Source organism: Cnephaeus nilssonii, assembly GCF_951640355.1.
Source record: "Cnephaeus nilssonii genome assembly, chromosome: 18".
Taxonomy (NCBI): Eukaryota; Metazoa; Chordata; class Mammalia; order Chiroptera; family Vespertilionidae; genus Cnephaeus; species Cnephaeus nilssonii.
The window spans coordinates 19,212,830-19,234,360 of NC_137089.1; the positions used below are offsets into that span (position 1 = coordinate 19,212,830).

General features: G+C 39.0%; 1 protein-coding gene across 1 annotated transcript in view; it reads left to right on the plus strand.

The window, feature by feature from the left end:
• Positions 1 to 7,813: 7,813 nt before the first annotated feature.
• PKHD1L1 (PKHD1 like 1) overlaps positions 7,814 to 21,531 on the plus strand; it is a gene marked incomplete at both ends in the record, with an annotated part of 145,722 nt that continues 132,004 nt past the window's right edge. The window contains 4 exons of the mRNA XM_079796306.1: positions 7,814 to 7,886; positions 9,788 to 9,877; positions 19,686 to 19,830; positions 20,737 to 20,845. Coding sequence (XP_079652432.1) covers positions 7,814 to 7,886; positions 9,788 to 9,877; positions 19,686 to 19,830; positions 20,737 to 20,845 — 417 coding nt within the window. The remainder of the gene's footprint in view (positions 7,887 to 9,787; positions 9,878 to 19,685; positions 19,831 to 20,736; positions 20,846 to 21,531) is intronic.

The window sequence follows — 21,531 nt, forward strand, 5'->3', positions numbered from 1 at the left end:
TTTCCAAAGCCAATTCACTAATGCAGGAAGCCAGTTGATTTAAATAGCGTACACAATGACTGATATATTTCTATTTCAGCTACTTTATAAAAAAAAAAAAAAAGCAGAGTAAATTCTTAATAAAAATGAAGTAAAATAATTTCCAGTGTCTAGTTTCTTGTCATTATGCTCCCCTTTCATACAAGGCCCTTTTAAAGTAGTAATATTCATGTTTTCCTTTTTTATACCATGTCACTGTGCGTGCGTGTGTGTGTGTGTGTGTGTGTGTGTGTGTGCGTGTGCGTGTGTGTGTGTGTGTTTGTTTTTGAAGTGTATAAATATAGAATTATATAGTGCCCAAATCGTGTGGACATTCAATGAATGTTGGCTTATGATGACAATGGTGAAGAAAGGCAATAAATGAAAGTAGACAGAATCTCTGCTCACGGTATAATGTTGCTCAGGAATTAGTTTTGAGTACAATAGCTGGTGCCAGTACTTACCACATCTATAAATGCTTTGGCTTTGTGCCTAGGCTCGCCAGAATGAAGGGAAGACAAATGGCTTTCAGTTACTGTATACCTTCTCATTCCAAAATGACTTGTTGAGGGCACACCTTTGAGAATTTATCCTTCCTAGCTAGCTGCTTACACTGGGTTTCACAGGGTAAGAAGCACAAAGTAGAGTATTGGAAATAGAGATGTCAGTGAAACCACAGCCCACCTGATGTGCAGGTGACTTAGGTAGAAGTGCACATTGTGTTACTTGAGGAGCATTAAGTCTGGCAAAAATTATTTGTAAGAGAGTGCACTGGTTGTCAACTCAGTTTTACCATTAATGTGCTTAATGATTTCTTCAGTCACTTACATGTCCCATGTGACCACACAACTCATGTCTTCCAGGGATGCTAGGAGGGTAACAATGTATGAGAATTATGGACACTCTTCTTAGGAAGTATGACGTAAAGTCTAAGTTATGGTCAAGAACATCTTAAGTCCTTATGTACTTCTCTCCTAGCAATAGTGCTCATAAAATAGTTTTGTGTATGGGACCTAGCTCCCACATTTTATCCCCTCCATAAAACATTGGGCTTTCAGCAGACATAGTGAAAAAGCACAGATGTATTCCCTGCCCAGCTGCATTTTCTATGTTTCTTACATAATTTGTTCCCTTTTTAGAGACTCTGTAGAGATCTCCAGACAACTACTGACCCCGTTATCCTCACCTGTCCCTTCCTTCCCTCCTGTTCCTGCTTCCTACCATATCTGTTTAGATTTGATGGTTTGTGATTAGAACTCCCTTACAATCACCTACAACTTGTCCTTTCTTCCCTCCTTCCCCCCACGGACCTAAAAATATACATTCCTGCTTAAACCTCCCTACCCTGAGGGCTCACTCTAGGCCTGCACCTGGTCGCCTGAACTTTGTGAAAGAAAATGATACAACCCTTCTGATGAGTCCCATTCTAAAATAACAACTACAGCATTCTGAAAAACAATTGGCAGGGCCTTATCAAAAGTGCTAATGTCATGAAAGACTAGAAAGCAAAGAAAAAAGGGTTAGGTTGAGAACTGTCTAGATTAAAAAAGAATAAAGAGATAATATTTAAAGCAATGTGTCATCCTTGATGAGTAAACTACACACAACTATTAAGATCATTTTTGAGACAGTTGGAAAATTTTAATCAAGGACTATAGTATCCGCATTTTAAATTTCCTGAGTGCTGTTTGTATTCAAGGAGAAAGACTTTGCTCCATGTAGAAGTTGTATTGTGGGTTAAGTGCCACATTGCAACTAACTCTTAAATGGTTGAACAACAGCAAATACATATACTAAGTATGGAGAGAAAGGATAGAAAATGTGATCTAAGGGAAGGGTATATAAATACTTTTGCAAACAGATTTGAAATTTTTCACATTACCATTTTTAAAAGAAGTAAAGATCACCCCTGGTTGGGCGGTTCAGTTGGTTGGAGCGTCCTCCCATACACCAAAAGGTTTCGGCTCAACTCCCAGTCAAGGCACCTTCCTAGGTTGTGGGTTTGATCCCCAGAGTATAATGCTTTTTTTTTTCAATTAAAGTTTTATTTGGAAATATACTATTTAAAAAAACACACAAAGCCATAGAACAACTTTTTTACCATTTCTAATATGTCAACAACCTTGGTAGTCTCAAAAAGAGACACAAAATAGAAATTCTTCCAGGCACATACTCTATGGGAAATGGTGAGGCTATCTATTCCTCCACTGCTTGTTTCAAAATGGTAGATATTTTGATACTTCTACAATATATCAAAACATGTGACATGAAAACCTCCATACATTTCTGTTGGCTCACAACCTTGGGAGTTTCTCAGGTGAAATCTGAAATGGAACCCTCATACACTCCAGATTGGTAGGTGGCAAGGCTTAATAAGCCGGAGGCTTGTCTTGCGTGACTGCAAGATGAGCAGATTTCCACACCTACCTCTGCCAGAATCTTAAAAGTTTCTATAGAGGCCTTTTTTAAAATATATATATATATTTTTTTTTTATTTTTTTAAATATTTTTTATTGATTTTTTATAGAGAGGAAGGTAGAGGGATAGAGTTAGAAACATGGATGGGAGAGAATCATCGGTCAGCTACCTCTTACATGCCCCCCACTGGGGATGTGCCTGCAACCAAGGTACATGCCTTTGACCAGAATCAAACCCTGGACCCTTCAGTCCACAGGCCGATGCTCTATCCATTGAGCCAAACCAGCTAGGGCTCTATAGAGGCCTTAACTGGGTTCAGCCACATATTCAGAGGAACAAAACAGCAGCTGGGCCCTAACCGGTTTGGCTCAGTGGATAGAGTGTCAGCCTGCGGACTGAAGGGTCTCAGGTTCGATTCTGATCAAGGGTATGTACCTTGGTTGTGGGCACATCCCCAGTAGGGGGTGTGCAGGAGGCAGCTGATTGATGTTTCTCTCTCATCGATGGTTCTAACTCTCTCTCCCTCTCCCTTCCTCTCTGTAAAAAAACAACAACAAAAAACCAGCAGCTGGGTGTTTCTCTGAAAATATAAGTTGGACCATGTCACATTTCAGCTCAGGATTCTGCAGTTGATTCTCATCTCCCTCTGAGCCATGTCTATGATCCCCCATGATCTGCCCCCCATCCCATTACTTCTCTGTGCTCATATCTTTCACCACCTACTTGTTCACTGCGGCCACTCTGGCTTCCCTGCTCTTTACACACCAGGCACACTTCCTCCTGCCGGCATTGGCGTTTGTTTTTCCAGATGCCAGATTGCACTCCTCCCAGATGTATACCTGGCTGAAGACTCATTTCAGACTTTCAGATCTTTACTCATAATTCATCTCCATGACAACTTCCTGGTCATCTTATCTAAAACTTCATCACACTCAACACACACACACACACACACACACATTATAGTCCTCTCTGCTTTATTTATTTTTCTTTCTAGCATGTATTTCTTTCTTTCTTTGGCATACTCTTATCAGGGCAGTATATACCTATGATTATACTGTGATTGTGTATGGCCATTCATTTCTTACGTCAGTAGTGACATAGGAAAGGATTGTGTGACTAGGAGTCTGGGGACCAGGGTTCTAATCCAAGGTCTGATTTTATTGTCCTGTGTTTGTCTTAGGCCAGCCACTCTCTTTGGATGATATTGATTTATGTTTATTTATTTACTTTCTGACATACTATATATTTTACTCATTTATCATGTTTATTGTCTGTCTCCATTAAGAATATACACTGAGTGGCCAGATTATTATGATCTCTGAACGCATAATAATCTGACCACTCAGTGTATATCCTATATAATAAAAGACTAATATGCAAATTATCCCCTCAACCAGGAGTTTGACCAGCAGGCAGGCCGGCCAGCCGCCCATGTCCCCTCCCCCTGGCCAGGCTGGCTGGACCCCACCCATGCACGAATTCATATATATATGCACACACACACACACACACACACACACACACACACACACACAGAGTGGCCAGATTATTATGTGTTCAGAGGTCATAACAATCTGGCCACTCAGTGTAAGTTCCACAAGGACAGGGATTTAAAAAAAAAATGCTGTCATATTCTTAATTCCTAGGATATTGAATATTTGTTGAAGGCAAACTATTATCTTGTGGCATCTCATTTTGTTTACCATCTCTATCACAATTAGGCCTAGATTCAAAGTTGGGCTCCAGCACACAGCTCATTTTCCAAGTTAAGTGAATTCCTTATTCCTTCTGGTTCTGCAGGAATTCCTACTAACTTCTTATCACTTTCTTATTGCTTTTAAATTGAGGGATCAACGTGTTCAAAATCTGTCTCTTTTTTCACCATAAAGGCAGGCAGGACCAGCTACTGAATTGTGAGATCCCAAGCAAAATGAGAGTGGGCCTTCCCTCATTCAAAAAGTATTAAGAATTTCAAGATGGTGACCGCCGAGCATTGAAACAAGCATGGGGTCCTAGGCGACTACACAGGTCACATGTCCGCGAAGCTGGTGACCCTACAGGCAAGGCTTTGTTAGAGCTAGATTTTTTTTCTAACTTACAAAAGAAACATGGGGTTTAGTGACCAGGATTATCCCTTCATGTTTCCCCATTTCCATGTTCCATGATTAATGTTATAGTTTTTAAGATTCTGAAGGTCAGTACTATTTATTTATTTATTTATTTATTTATTTATTTATTTATTTATAAATCTTCATTGTTGAAAGTATTACTTATGTCCCTTTTTTTCTCCCATTCACTCCTTATAGCCCTCCCCTGCCCCCCACCCCAGGCCTCCACCACCCCATTGTCAATGTCCATGGGTTATGCATATATGCATACAAGTTCTTTGGTTGACCTCTTCCCACCCACCCACCCCCCTCGCCTTCCCTCTGATATTCAACAATCTGTTCCATACTTCTATGTTTCTGGATCTATTTTGTTCAACAGTTTAGTTTGCTCATTAGGTTCTACATATGAGTGAGATCATGTGATACTTGTCTTTCTCTGACTTATTTCACTTACGTTAATACTTTCCAAGTCCCTCCATGCTGTCTCAAAGGGTAAGAGATCCTTCTTTTTTACGGCTGCATAGTATTCCATGGTGTAAATGTACCACAGCATTTTTTAAGCCACTGATCTATTGATGGGCACTTGGGCTGTTTCCAGATCTTAGCTATTGTAAATTGTGCTGCTATGTACATAGGGGTGAGGTCAATACAAGTTAAACCATTATGTAAACTACATAACCACTTTCTCTGGTTCCAAGTTGACCTTTTGTTTATATAAATTCCCATCTAGTTATAATTATTTATTTGCACATTATCCCATATACTTCTGTTAATAAGTGAAGATTAAAAATCTCACTGGTGTGATCTCTGTCAGGAAATTTATATACTGTATAAATAAGCACTATTTAGAGAGAGATGCTCATTCATTCCACTAGAGTTGAATGAAAATCTATATATGCAAATTATAATTCTTTGCTTTATAAGAAATTTAGGCTAATTTGCTGAAATATCAACTTTCCTAAAGATAATTAACCAAATGATCAATTTACTGCATGACCAATTTGCATATTAAATGACTGTAGTTTAACAAATATTTATAAGCTTTACCAGGATAGGATTTTTCATCTACTTCTGATTTCTTTCATAATACTTTTGAATGACATTTTCTACTTTTTCATACTAAATAATATTTAATATTCTTTTTAGAATTATGTAGCCTATTGTATTTCATTTAATTTATAAAGTCAAAAAGAATCTGAGAAAATCAGAATTTTGAATTAAATTGCATTTAAATTACTTTTTAGTGAAAGCATCCAAAATTTAATTTAGGTTAACTTAATCTAATTTTAATTTGAAAGGAATTAACTCAATCAGAAAGGAATGAAAATTAGCCAAACAATTATGTATAAAAATTCCCACATGAAATTTTATTTTGGATATTGATATTGACATATACACTTTACACATTTCATAGTTATTTTGTTGATACTGCTAAATTATTCTTGGTAAGGCTGCTAAGTATTGTTGGAAAACATTACAATCTCTAAATTTTGTAAATTTGCAAATAACTAATTGACAAATTGCCATTTAACTAGCTGATTTTCTGCTAACTGGCCTGCTTTCGGAGAGAGGAAGGAACGAGGGAATAGAACCTGCAGGAATGCCAGTTTCCAGGAAGAGATGGAAGAGAAAAATACAGGATGTCCTAAAATAATGCATACACACAACTTGAATAATTATAAAGGCAGTGCTTATTAAAATACAGTTCATTTCCAAAATTGAGCTATCAGCAGTTAGAGTGTGTATACATTTTTGGGGGACACCCAGTATGAGCTAGAAGTGATTGGAGAGGTAGGAAGAAACCCAAGACTATTCAGAGGAATGGAATTTCAAGGAAGATGTTACCAGTGTCACGTGCTACAGAGTTCCAGGAGAAGGAAGGTCTGTGGTACCCTCGCAGACACTATTTTCAGTAGAGTGGTGACGCTGGAAGTCAGTTTGCAAAAAGTTATTAGGTGAGTGTAATTAGCCAGATCTAACAAAATTATTTTCATAACCCCAGTGAGATAGATATAAACTCCTAATATTATTTATTAAAATGTAAGGACCCAAGCCCAGCTAGCGTGGCTCAGAGGTTGAGCGCTAACCCAGGCACAGCGAGGTCACAGTTCCATTCCTGGTCAGGGCACATGCCTGGGGAGCTGGCTAGACCCCCAGCAGCAGGCAGCCAATTGATAGTTCTCATTGATGTTTCTATCTCTCTCCTCTGCCCCTCTCCCTTCCTCTCTCTAGACATCAATAAAAACATGTTTTAAAAAATAAAACGTAAGGACCCAATTTCATTTACTTGTTTTAGAGTTCTCTTTTCATTTCTTCTGTTTCCCCTCCTAACTAGACTTGTCAGATTGAATACATAAAAATATGGGATGCTGAGTTAAATTTGAGTTTCAGATAAACAGTGAATTTTTTTTTTTTAAATATAAGTGTGCCATAAGCATCACAAGACCTCACTAGAATTCTGCGGAACTGGGGGCAGTGGAGAGGACAAGAGCACTGACTCTGGAGTCACCGTTTGAGTCCTCAGGCTACACTTAGGGGCATGGCCTTAGGCAACTTAACCTTCTGTACCTTAGTGGGGATAATAATAGTAACAACAGTGGTAATGGTAATAATGGTAATGGTAATGGTAATGGTAATGGTAATGGTAATGGTAATAGTAATAGTAATAGTAATGGTAATAGTCCTTCTGAGATTATTGTGAGGTGAAGTCTCTAGAGCACTAGACATGGTGTTTGGGACATCAATAATATTAGCATGATTGTCCATTAATGGGGAATAGCAGGAACTTATTTGGATGTAAAGGGGAGAAATGTGTGAGGTTCGTGTATTAGTTGGACTTTTAGACCCAACTGGGGTCGATTAATAATCACAGCAGACAGGCCACGAAAGTATACAGGCCCAGACTTTTTAAAAAATCAGTAAGAAAGAGAAGGTAAGGAAACGGGGGAAGGGGCGAGCCTCAGGGAACACTGGCCCATGGATCTCTCTGGCCAACAGGAGTGGACCGCCTGAGGTTGTTGGGCCCCAGGTCTGCGGGTGGAGGTCTGAGGAGCACAGGGCGGCCCCGCCGGGCTCGCCTCTCCCCGGAGGGGTGCGGATCTGGGTGCGGATCCCCGGGCGCCGCCCCATCGCCGGGGGCGGGGCCGCCGGCCAGCGCGTGGGAAGGTCGGGCGCGCGAGTGAGTGGCGATCCCCGGGCTGAGCGCAGGCGCGCGCGGCGGGCTCGGAGCAGCGGGCGCGCCGGACTCCGCGCAACTCGGAGCCGCGATGGGACACCTGTGGCTTTGGGGGACCTGGGGCTTCTGGGGGCTGCTGCTGTGCGCCGCGGACCCCCACACAGGTAACCCATTGGGGGCGCCAGGGAAGCGCGCAGGAGAAGCGCTTGCAGGCACGGTCCCTGCTCCTGGGGGCGCGGGACAGGCGGGACCGCTGGACCCCAGCCCTGGGCCAAAGGTGTGGGTGTCGCCGCTTGGCAAGCCTGGGCCAAAGGACCTGGAAGGCGGGCCTGACGGACAGACCGAGGGAGCGGGAGAGGTGGCTCTTCATTCATCAGTGTTGCTTGCCAGAGTTTTGAGTCTCCCCTCCTCCCCCCAAGTGACTTGTTGGAATGAGACGGAGGGACCTGTGGCCTGGGGGATTGGTGATGGGGGTCTAGGCCAGAGAGGCAGCCCGAGTCCCCCCTCTCTCTCTTCTTGGGTCCTTGGGCCCCACTTAAGGGAAGTCTCCCAGGGGGACAGAAGTGGGTCTTGGTGGCGGGTGTCAGTCACTTCCAGGGCCAGCTGCCCTGTGCCTTCAAAGTAATACCCAGGAGAGGGCTGGGAAGAGACTGATAAGATAAGAAATTGGAGTTGTCCGTGGAGATAGCTGGAGGATGAACCTGAGATAGGTGAGGAGCAGCGTGGCCTGGGAGATAGGATCCCGCTGGAGTTTCCTACTGGCGGCTGTGGGCTGCTGGAAGTCAGAGAGGTGCCTGAAGCGGGAACAGCCGAGGGGCTCTTGGCCAAGACAGGCCTAAAGCACCGAGGCCTTGGGTCCGGGGACTAGTCTTCGTTATGTTGGAGAGCTGTTGGCCTTATAGGTGAAGTCCCTGCTAAACTTTTTCTCAGGCAGGAATGAACCATACAATCATAACTCTTTTCACCTTTCTCTTTAGTTGTGCCCCCCACCCCCCTTCTTACCCCGACTTAAATTTTCCTACCTACTCTGAGAATTTGTTACTGGATTTAATAGTACCCAGATCTGTCCGGTTTAAGAAGAAAATAAACTCTACTGAACACTGGGTATCTTTGAGTTGTTTTCACTCATTGCTTACAGTTCTCCAAGGAAGCCACTCACCCCCCACCTCCTGTCCAGAACTCTTTGTCTTCCCCACAATTGGTCCAGTCTAGCTAACTGATATTTGCCCTCCCAAATGCAGCACGTGTGACCCAAGACGTATGGATGAAATGCCCCATCTGAGTCATCTATGGCCCCGGTGCTGTCTTGTACTGTGCAAGCGAAACTTCTGGGAAGTTGGGATTGTTATGCATTTTTATTTTTAAATATTTATTGATTTTAGAGAGGAAGGGAGAGGGATAGAGAGATAGAAACATCAGTGATGAGAGAGAATCATTGATTAACTGCCTCCTGCATGCCCCCCACTGGGGATGGAGCCCAGCAACCCAGGCATGTGCCCTTGGCCAGAATCAAACCTGGGACCCTTCGGTCCGAAGGTCAATGCTCTATCCACTGAGCCAAACCAGCTAGGGCTTGTTATGCATTTTTATATCCTCAGGCATAGTAACACCATTTGTTGAATGAATCAGTGACGTGTGCATTAAGAACTTGGGAGCATAGGAGGCTAGAAAGATCCCAGAAATGATCTTTGCTGAAGTCTCACTCTGTCGTAGAAAACAATTTCTTCTTAAAGCACAACATTCCTCTTTGCACCTGGGTTATTCGTTGATTCTACTAGCTTTGCACTTCCTATGTGCTTGAATTTAAGGGTTTAATAAGTGTTTTATAATGTGATAGATAAGAATGATGAAAATGATCAATGAGTATTATCTAAGTTAATGCTTAACTCCCTGTCAAGTCATTGGTTAGCAGTGGAGCCAAAAATAAGACATTGGTATATTTGTACTTTCAGACTATAGCCTTCATGATATTTTTCTAACAATGTTGTAATACGTGGTATGAAATTTGATGCTTGAAATGAAGTCCTTGATAATTTTACCTCTACTGTATTTTAATATCTTTCAGATGGCTCTAAAATAATTCCTAAAGTTACAGAAATAATACCTAAATATGGCAGCATAAATGGAGCAACAAGACTGACTATCAAAGGAGAAGGTATGGTTGCCTTTTTGACATTTTTTTTTTTTTTTTTTTTTTTTTGCCAAGGTTGAGGTACTTTAAAGACTACTTCTTTCACACTCAGGGCCTTATGATTAAAAAAAAATCCACTGGAGTTATTTCTCCACTTGGCCAGAGTGGTAGAACTCTATCCCCTTTAACAGTTAATGAAATTGCCAAGAGTCTTCTATCAACAAGATCATCTGAATTCGTATTATAATTACTTGATTAATTCTAAGATCTGGATTCTAATGACTAATCTATAGCTCAACTCTGCAATTGTTTGCTTTGCTCTTCATGGGTCTCTAATATTTAATTAGTTTTTATATCAAATAATACATGTTGGGGGGTTAGAGGTATAATGCTAGTAAGAGGGTATGATAGAGAAATAGAATGGTAATGAAAGGAGAAAGGCAATTGACAATAGAGCTTTGGATCCCTTCTCCTGCCACCAGTCCTCCTTCTGTGCTTCATCAAAGCATGGGTTATGTATGACTCTCTTCTTGCCTGGTCTTGGGATGAAAATATAGTAAGCAATCAGTGAATATATTTAATTACTACAATTAGGAAGAAATATGTGGTTCTTTTAACCACAAGGCCTTTGGCATCTAAATGGTTGTGGTACACATTGCTTACAAATTTTTGAAAGATGAGAAAGAAAATTTTTAAAAGAATATTAACAAAAGTGATTACTTCATCTATAACAAGAAGGGAAATGAGAAGTTTTTGGAGTGAAAGAATTTGCAAAGCGAGATATGTAATTCTGATATATATATTTCTTTCAATACTTCTAAGTAATATTTCTGCAGAATTCAACCTTTCAAGATATACTTAAAATGGTTTATGCCTCTAAGTTGTGAACAATATATTTTGAATTAAAGTGTTCTGTTTTAGAATTAAACACCTGGAGGCAATGTATTTGTTAAGGACTATTTTTAAAATGTCTTTATGTATAGTTCCTTTATATTGTAAATTGCTGTTGACATAATGTGCTTGAAAGTTATTGGGTTTTTAAAAAAATTTTTTTACTTATTGATTTGAGAGAGAGAGGAAGGAAGAGAGGGAGAGAAACATCGATTTGTTGTTCCACCCACTCATGCATTCACTGGTTGATTCTTATAAGTACACTGACCAGGGATCAAATCCACAACCTTGGCTCATCAGGACGATGCTCCAACCATCTGAGCTACCCGGCCAGGGACAAAAGCAATTTGTTTTTTGACATGGATTTACACGCATGAGAGAAATACCCAGATTAAAACAAAACAATAAAACCACCCAGCTATTTTCTTATTTTGAGACCTGAACTTTTTCTGATCCAAGAACCATAGCTTGAATTTAAGTATATAGATCCAGATCATCCCTAGTAAGAAATAGAAAAAACAAAGCATTCTTTTCTTAAGGCAGTTTGGAAGAATATCCTTGTTAATCTAGCTATCACCTTTGCTCTTTTGTGTACATTCTGAGGCTCAGGAGTAATAATCCTATGAAGCACAAAGTGTCGTGGTGAATTTCTAGTTTTCCCCAACAGCATCAATTCATAGGTGCTTTTGGCAGGGAATTCTAGAGTAGTTAAATCTTTTTGAATTGCAGATACCAGCACCTTCCCCCAGATTTGTCTTCCTTCTCTCTGCTTTAATGACACACTGTTGGTGACTAAAAATGTGTTAGTGTGTGTATTTTTCAGAGGCTGAGTCTAATTACTGTTTTATGTAGGTTGGCGGGGGGGGGGGGGGCATGATATGTATACAGAATGTGTATAAAGCAATGATAATGAATTTGCAAAACACACCACAGTGCCTATGGCTACATGAATATGGTACTTGAACAAAGCTTATTTGGAAGGAATATATACATGATCCATCAGTGCTGCCTCTACCTGATGCTCCATGTATAGAATGACACATAGACCTAACTTATTAACCACACAAGAACACTTTCCAAATGAAATTGTAAATGCCAGATGATTACTCAAATGTTGGTCCCATATGACTGTTTAAGTGTTTTATTTTTGTAAAAGTGATGGAAAAGTAAACTATCATAGAAATGTTTTACTTAGAAAGTGAAATTTCACCTTCTAGAAAGATCTACTTTAATATTTTGATGTATCCAAGTGGCTTTTGGCTATTTCCACACATAGTATTGACCTTTACCGACAAAATTTGCTATTGCATCACTTTATCCTGAAGGCTGTGCTTCAGGAACCAAAGATACATAATTTTACAGTCATGATGCCCACGTAAAAGTGTTTTGTGCAGTGGCATGATCGTAGAAATACTTCTCTGTCCTTTTAACATCTTAAATGGATATTAACTGATTTGAGAGGTTGTGTTATTATTTTGCTAAGTTCTAGAGTGTTTCTAACAATTGGTTTTATTACATTATATTCACACCTTGTATTTATTAATTGTCTTCCTTGATATTTATCATGTTTCCCTTTATTTAAAAATATCAGCAAGATTGAAGGAATAACAGTTAACTTTTGGGTCTTTTTTCTTTTTTCTTTTTAAAATATATTTTATTGATTTTTTACAGAGAGGAAGGGAGAGGGATAGAGGGTTAGAAACATCGATGGGAGAGAAACATCAATCAGCTGCCTCTTGCACACCTCCTAACTGGGGATGTGCCCGCAACCAAGGTACATGCCCTTGACCGGAATCGAACCTGGGACCTTTCAGTCCGCAGGCCAATGCTCTATCCACTGAACCAAACCAGTTAGGGCGGGTCTTTTTTCTATATTTTGCTGTTACAGTATCCAGCATATATATTTTTGTTAATATGAAGTATTGAATTACAATTTTTTTTTAATTTTATTGATTTTTTACAGAGAGGAAGGGAGAGGGATAAAGAGTTAGAAACATCGATCAGCTGCCTCCTGCACACCTCCTACTGGGGATGTGCCCGCAACCAAGGTACATGCCCTTGACTGGAATCAAACCCGGACCCTTCAGTTCTCAGGCCAATGCTCTATCCACTGAGCTAAACCAGTCAGGGTGAATTACACAATTTTTATAACATTATGGCTTTTGGTTCCATCTTTGCCACTTCCCACTATGTGCCTGTGGACAAGTTATTGCTCTAAGCCTCAGCTTCCTCATCAGTAAAATGGGATAGTAATTCCTACCTGTTGCGGCTATTGTGAATATTGAAATGGATGATGTATCTAAGGTGCCCATATATGATATATGCCCCGTAAATTAGAGCTAACTTATTGTGATTATTCTTTTGCATTTATGTTATAGTTTTAGTTTCATTCTTTAGGAGTTTCTTCCATTACACTGCACCTTTTCCCCCCATGATTTTTAATATTACAACTTTTAAATAGCTTTATACACGCTCAACCCTGCTTTTTTGAAGTAGAGAAACTGTAACAGCCAGAATGGTACACGGCAGCTGGCATCTTCCATGAAGGCTGCTATCAGGAGGCCCCGGTTTTCGTACCTGACAAGTCTTGTCTCCAGTTTTTCTGCAAAAGAAAAAAAAAAAAATACATCAACATGTTAGGAATTTCCATTTGAAGTCTTAACCTTTTCTGTTTCCAGGGTACACCCATCCCTTCCTGTGATCTTTGTCCTTTGGAGTACTTCCAGAGGTATCTCTTCGTGCCCAATTATTTATTTAGAATTATACTTTTCAATTAAAATTATTTTTAAAGGTGATTCTTTTGAATTTTTTTAAAATATAATTTTAAACTAAAAATCTTTTAAAAGGTGACTCCTCTAGATTTTATCAACTCTCGAATTAGCTGAAAAAAATATTTCTATGCTTTTTTTTTTTTTAGCAAAATTTATAATGAAAATATTTACAAAAATCTTACCAGTTTGGTTCTCATTTTTTCCATAGATTTTACTCCTGGGGAAATATATATATATATATATATATATATATATATATATATATATATGGAGAGAGAGAGAGAGAGAGAGAGAACTCCTAAGCTAAAAACATCATCTTTTGTTAGTGCTATTTTTTACATTTGTATTTGTCTTAGAAAAGCTGAAGAACATATCTGCATTACCATGTCATTCATGTGACATGTACCTGATAGGAAAATAATACATACATCACATCCTGAGCTACATCACAATGAAAACTTTCCATTCTTTAGTTAGTTGCCAGCATCCCTTCTGTGTGTTCCAAACTCAATGTGAACTCCAAAGATAAGCAGAAGTTGGCAGAAGGAACATGCGGGTTTACAAGTAGCTTGCTTTTCTGTGTTTTCATGTGTCTTCTCATAATTCCATTTTAGCAGTAACTTTCTTTCTAGATTCAAAACTGTGAATTCAATGCAAATATCTTTTCAGATGTTAAATTGATGCTTATATTTGTACCTTAGTCTATGCTGGATGAGTCATGTTCAGTTAACATTTAAGCTTAGAAGAAGAAAGTGGTGTTTATTAAAATCCCTACCTTTTGTTGAGTTTCTGCTTACTTTTTTTTTTTACATATAAAGGATAGGAGGGGAGACATAGGGTCTGGAGGAAGTTACATTGGGTAACAAGTAATAGCTTTGTAATGTGCATCTTTAATATTATTTTTCTCAGAATATCACAAATATGCCTGGTTGGCATCTACAACCTGGATCTGAATCCTGGGCCCCACTTACTAGTTTTCTGTTAGGTTTTTAAAGAGATATTAATACTGAACCTAAACCTCAGGATTTTTGTGACTAAGAATAAGAGTAGATATCAACTAAGCTCTAAACATATGAGCCAGGCACCTTATTAAGCCATATATATATATATATATATATATATATATATATATATATATATATATATTATATTTATATTTATATTTATATTTATATTTATATTTATATTTATATTCATTCTCCTCATTTAGTCTTCCTAACAATCCAATAAGATTATTATGGTCAATTTTCTGATGAGGAGACTAAGACAGAGTTTATATATAAAGCTCAAATTCCCAAAGTCATACTGCAAGGAAATGCTGGAGCCGGCATTCCAACCCAGATATCAGGGTCCAAATGCCCTGTCCTTAAGTAGCACTGTCCCCTGACATGCAGGTTTATCAGAGCTGGAGTTCAGGAACTTAGCATTTGTGAACATCTGGCACAGTGAAGTCCTACTTCCTACACTAAACCAGGCAATATTTGTGTCTTCTAATGGACCTTTGTAGAACTTTGAAAATGGCCAGTAATTTAAAAAGCAGTCACAACACAGATATCTGGCCACCTCAATTCAGCCACTTCAACTAGTAAAGGCTATTTAATATGAGCACATATCATAGTGATGATTATTTTGTTGAAACATACTTGAAAACTACTGACAATTTAAGATAAATACTTAATATTTATTTTCTGTAATATTAGTAAATATGAATACATAGGATTTTAAAGAGGTAAGTCTGCATCTCTGGGTTTACCTTCTTGCTTTATACTGATTTTAAGTTTATAATTGTCCTGGGAGAACCAAATGATCTGTAGTTAATTAAGTTCTGATATTTGAATAGTTTGTAGGTTTATATCTTAATTACATGGATGCAAATCTTTTGGTGTAAAAGAAATTTCTAATAGCACATGATCTCACTCATCTAGGGGAAATAATGAACAGCATGGACTGATGGACAGGAACAGACCCAGAAACGGGGAGGCATGGATCGGACTGTTGGGCCTCAGAGGGAGGGTAGGGGAGGGTGGGGGTAGGGGGGAGGGATCGACCAAGGGACTTGTGTGCAGGCATGTGAGCCTAACCAGCGGTTAAGGACAGGGGGGGGGGGGGGGGGGTTGGGGGCATGTGTGGGGAGGAGTGTGGGCTGGGAATGGGGGGTTGAGGACAAATATGTGATACCTTAATCAATAAAGAAATTAAAAAAAAAAACAAAAGAAAAAAGAAATTTCAAAAGTATCATCAGTCATCAATTTGGCTATAGTGGTGTTTTAATGGTAAGCTCTTGTGAATGTCAGGGAAAAGTAATATTTAAAAACACATTTTTTTTAGAACTCAGAATTTAGGAATTTTAAACTTTGAAGTAATCTGGGCAAAAATTAATTAGTTATTAATTTAACTTAGTTCCAAAAAATATTATGACCTAGACAACTTTATAGATTCACTCTGCATACTTGAATAATATTAAGTACCTTTTAAACATTTTTATTAAGAAAATATTTAGCCGAAACCGGTTTGGCTCAGTGGATAGAGCGTCAGCCTGCGGACTCAAGGGTCCCAGGTTCGATTCCGGTCAAGGGCATGTACCTTGGTTGCGGGCACATCCCCAGTAGGGGGTGTGCAAGAGGCAGCTGATCGATGTTTCTCTCTCATCGATGTTTCTAACTCTCTATCCCTCTCTCTTCCTCTCTGTAAAAAATCAATAAAATATATATTTTTAAAAAAGAAAATATTTAATTACAGGATTTAATTATAGAACATCATCCAATTAATTTTTTCATAGGTTTCATTTCTTAGGTTTATTTCAAAATTAAATATTGTTTCAACAATATAAAATACTTTGATGTGACATATAAATTTATTTAATCCATGTTTATTTAATTTATTAAATCCATGTTTATTTCCAAACCTAGTTTTGAATTTTCATATGTTTACAATAAGATTAAAATAATTTTCTGCTCTGTTATCTTCACATAATCTATTTCTCTGTTTCTATTGAGTCACACATCAGCATTGCAAACATACTATTTCACCCACCTGGAAAAAACAGAAGTAAAATCATCTTCTTCCTCTACACTTCCCTCCAGCTACTACCTGATTTCTCTTCTCTCTTTTATAGTAAAACCCCCACAAGGGTTACCAAGATTTGTTCTCTTCACTTACTGTCCCCATCTTCTCTTGAACCCATGCGAGACATCTACCCATCAGTCATTGACACAGCATCTTCACTCCTGCCCTGACTCTATCTCACTCCTGCCCCCGTCTATACTCTCAGAACAGCAGCTAGTGACCGTGGGAAGTGTAAGATCACACCTCTCAAAGCCTGGTTGGTTCTCCACTAAAACATAATCCAAATGCTCCTATTTCTGATCTCCTCTCCTACCCTTCTCCTCATTCCTGCTTCTCCAACCTTACCTGCTAATTCTTCAATTCACAAACACACCCCCATTTCAGGGCCTTGGAACATCTTGTTTCCTCTGTCTAAAATGCACTTGCCATAGGTATTCTCATGGCTAACTCCTTCTGAAAAGCTTCCTTGACCATCTATGTCACATGTTTCCTGTATCCCAGGAACAGGATTGGAAGATCACAAACAAGATAGTCTTGGAAAGAGCCATGTGAATGGACTCATGGTAGTGAGCACAAAGCATGCAGATCCATGTGTCTCAAGTTAATACCCACAAGAAAGCATTCCCACAGGGGAAACAGAGCAACCAGGTGGATGGGATGACTCAGGAGCTTCTCTCCTTGGCCACCTCAGTGCTTGTGAAATGGGCCCATGAATAGAGGGATCATGGGTGATGGCTGTGCACGGGCCAGCACCATGGAATCCCTTTCACCGATGCTAAGCTACCCACTGCTGTTGCTGAACACCTGACCTACTCAGAGACCAACACTGAGCTCTCAAGAGAGACCATCCTTCACAAAGTTCATCCCCCCACTTAGTGACAAGTTGTCTGAATCACTCTCCTTATCTCATGAAAAGAACAGAGATTCCTTATTCCTGAACTGGCACCTACTCCAGACATGAGTTTTGCCTTCTCTTTCCATAGCGCCTTTGCCAGCTCTGTCTTCTGAGAGCCTAGGGAGCCTGACTTACTGCCAGGAGATTCCACAAATAGTGCCTCAGAACAAAAAAATGCATTTATTGTGAAAGAGTTATGATAACAGGTACATGAAGCCTGTGTTACCCTGAAACATACGGCTTAGTAGAATGATGAAATGTCCTACAACCTTAAGGGATGGGTAAGATCCCAGCTTGCGAACAACATCCTGTGGAATGGAATGCTGTCCTTCGGCATATGCCACATGCAGTGAGCCAATGGCTGATGCATGCTGTTGTTTCCCAATAGATAGAATACAGGGAGCTGGAAATGAAGGGCTTCCCCGTCCCCGCCCCCCCCCCCCCCCCCCCCCAGCATTATCGCTCCCAGTGATCCAGAAAGATATCTGTGCTTTCTATCCTTGCAATTTTAGGCTCTTCCAAGGCTCCCAATATGGGTTCCACTGAACTAAAACTACCACTACTACCGATCATTTGAATCCACCAAACATAATTAGTAGACAACTAGAGATAATCAATTCTGATGGTCATAAAGAGGTAGGGCTGCTTTACCTAATGCAGATAAGGAGTAGTATGGCTGGAATTCACAAAGTTGGAGGCAACTCTTGACTTCCAAGTCCAATGACAAGTGTGAATTATAGGCAATTATGGCAACCACAGCCCAACAAGGGCAAGGCAGCTAAGGGCTCAGATCTTGAGGATGAAGGTTATTGTCACTCCATTAGCTGAGGTGCTGGCCAAGGATAAGGGAAATCTACAATGGGTGATAGAGAGGGGCCAGGTGAACGTTCATTATAGCCTCAGGACCAGTTGTATTAGTGTGGCCTGTAGCTTGTCCCACTAACCCCCCTTGTATTAGAGCCTTAGCAGGGCTCTCATATAGTCACCACCTTAGACTCTAGATAATGGAATGTACTTAAAGTATAGAGCATGAGAATTTCTGGATGGTGCCATTTCTGTATGGACTACATCAGGTGCCTTTTATGCTCAGCCTCGCATCCTCCTGTCCTCACCTGTGATTCTAGCCACAGCTGTGTCAAATAGTTCCCCCTGTACTGTGTCTCAATCTATACTTTCCGATTCTTGCCTTAACTTCTCCCAGCATGGCTTTGTCCACTGTCCCAGGGCTTCTCCAGTAGGGGGACTTGGGACATGCAGCCCACATGGCAGACACGCTGCCTGTAAGTGCAGGAAGTTATTTCCCCCAGTGGGAACCCTCAGGTAATGGGGGCAGGATTTGATGAATAAATGCTTCTTGCTGTTGATTCTTCGATTGTGAAAGGCCGTCTCTATTTTTCTTAGAAGTTACCAGTAAGATTGGGTCTCAGTTGTCCTCAGTGGTGCCCACTTTTCTTTTTTCAGGTTTTACTTTACCTTGTTCCTAAGAAATCACCACCCAAATAAACTTCTTGCAAGTCCTCACCTCAGACTTTGCTTTATAGAAACTTATGGTAAAATAGTGGTATAGTGTTACCCTCATGCAATCTTTCTATACCCTTTAGCATGCTTTTTTTTTAATAGCAGTTATCTGCACTGGATATAGTAAATAGCATCTGGTGATGTATACATGTACATATATACATATTTATATATTTATATATAAAACTTTTGTCGCCCTGGCTGGTGTGGCTCAATTGGTTGGGCACCAAAGGGTTTGATTCTGGTTGGGGCACATGCCCAGGTTGCATGCTCTATCTCGGTAGGGGATGTGCAGGAGGTAGCCGATTGATGTTTTGCTATCACATCAATACTTTTCTCCCTTCCTTTCTCTCTTAAAATCAATAAACTATTCTTAAAAAAAAATATATGTTTATTTGCTCCACCCCTCCCTATCCTGCTACTGCAATATAAGCTGTTTGATTCCACTGCATTTAATAGCACCTGACAAATAATCAATTCTCAAGAATTACTTTTATGATTTAAATTAATTAAAGTCTAATTTTTCTGCTCCCAAAGAAGATTATAATCATAGGGATAAATATGAAATAAGCTAACTGCTTACTCAGTACTATTCCCTATTATTTATTGAATAATTCAATACTTAATGACAATGGTTAGCTCTCTAAGAACAGAATCCATTAATAATACTTGAGTGTTTTTACTTTCCCAGGTTTTGCCCAAGCACATGAGTTTAACTATGGAGTTGATGATGCTGAGTTGGGGAACACTGTGCAATTAGTTTCTTCTTTTCGATCCATTTCTTGTGATGTAGAAAAAGATGCAAGTCATTCAACTCAAATTACATGCTATACTAGGTATGTTTTAAACTCTCTTTAATAATGTCATTTTTATCATATCAGAAGTACAGTTATGCATATTAGTATGTTAATAGTTTTATCACTCTGGTGTTAAAATAATATTTTTCTGATTACCAGCTGTTTTTGATTTTGTGATTTTAGATGATTTTATACTTTTATTACAATCAATTATAATGCTCTTTCCACATATGGGCATGATAAAATATATTCTATATTCTTGTCCAGGTTATTAGAGCTATTATCATTATTGATCTCTTTTAGAAGATAAATGTCTACTATTAAATTGTAATGATGCTCCTCAAAATATCAAAATTATGCTTTCCTGTCAGGTTTGAATAATTTTGTTCAATATCTTGACATAGCCATTAAGATTAAAGACAATATTTTATATAGTGACATTTCAAGTTTTTTTACTATTGGCCCAAATTAATGTTTGTTATTAGCAATTTAGTGAAAAAAATTAATCATTTTAAATTGTAACTTTCAGTATTGTGATATGTAGCATATATTACAGAGGAATTTATCTACTTTAGGCTTGTTGGCTTTTTTTTTTGCAGCAAAAGTTCACTTATGGAGAAACTTGATTAAAACTTCTTTTTAAACAAAGCAAGGTGATATGTGACTATTTTTAATGATTATTATTACATTTGTTGTTGTTGCATTTATTTTCCTTTTCAATAAGCATCAATGCACTTAGAATAAGCATTTGCTCGAGGTCCATAATTTAGAATTTGCAGTGCAGAATTCAGGATGGAATCATCTTTTCCAAATGTAAAGTATTAACTGTCCACCAGTTAAAATTGTAGACACCTCTTCAAAAATGACATGTAGTCTTTTCAGTAGTACTCGACATTCAATAAAAGGGTCATTGCCTTTCTTACATGTTCTTCCTTTGCCTTCCAGAGCAATGCCAGAAGATTCCTACACTGTTCAAGTCAGCGTGGATGGGGTTCCTATTACAGAAAATAATACCTGCAGAGGTCTCATCCACAGCCGAGCGTGCAGCTTCTACGTATGTGGGAGCTCGTCTTTAACTTTCGGATAATTGATCTTACACTTCCCTTCGTGTGGAACTGGGCTTTTATCTTTTAATTTTTAATTTTACAGATTGTTATCTATGTCCACATTTAAAAACATGTGGGCATGTAGCTAAGGATAATTTCACCCAGTTTTAATTATCTTCCATAGTAATAGAATCTCTTTTATTACTTCTGATCTCTTTAAAAGGTTTCCCCTTTTTAAAATTACTCTTATTAATGGGTTAAACTTTTATACATCCAAGTATTTTCTTGTTTACACTGGTTTTTGTTTCTTTTTACTCTTTCTCCATTTCTGTTTTTAGTTTGATTCTTCTCTTTCCTATTTTCATTGGAGTTGCCTTCATTTTGAATAGAAACATAATGATTTTTTCTTTCTCCAGTAAACCATTCTCTTCCTTACCATGAAAGTGTGAAATAGTAAGTCTGAAGTTATCCTTAACCTCACATTTGAAAATCTATTTCTTTTGTTGTTAGTGTAAAAATCTGACCTTTTTCTTGTAAGTACAAATCTGGGCTTTTTAAAATATATATATTTTTATTGATTTCAGAGAGGAAGGGAGAGGGAGAAAGAGATAGAAACATCAGTGATGAGAGAGAATCATTGATTGACTGCCTTCAGCACACCCCCCACTGGGGATCGAGCCCACAACCCGGGCAT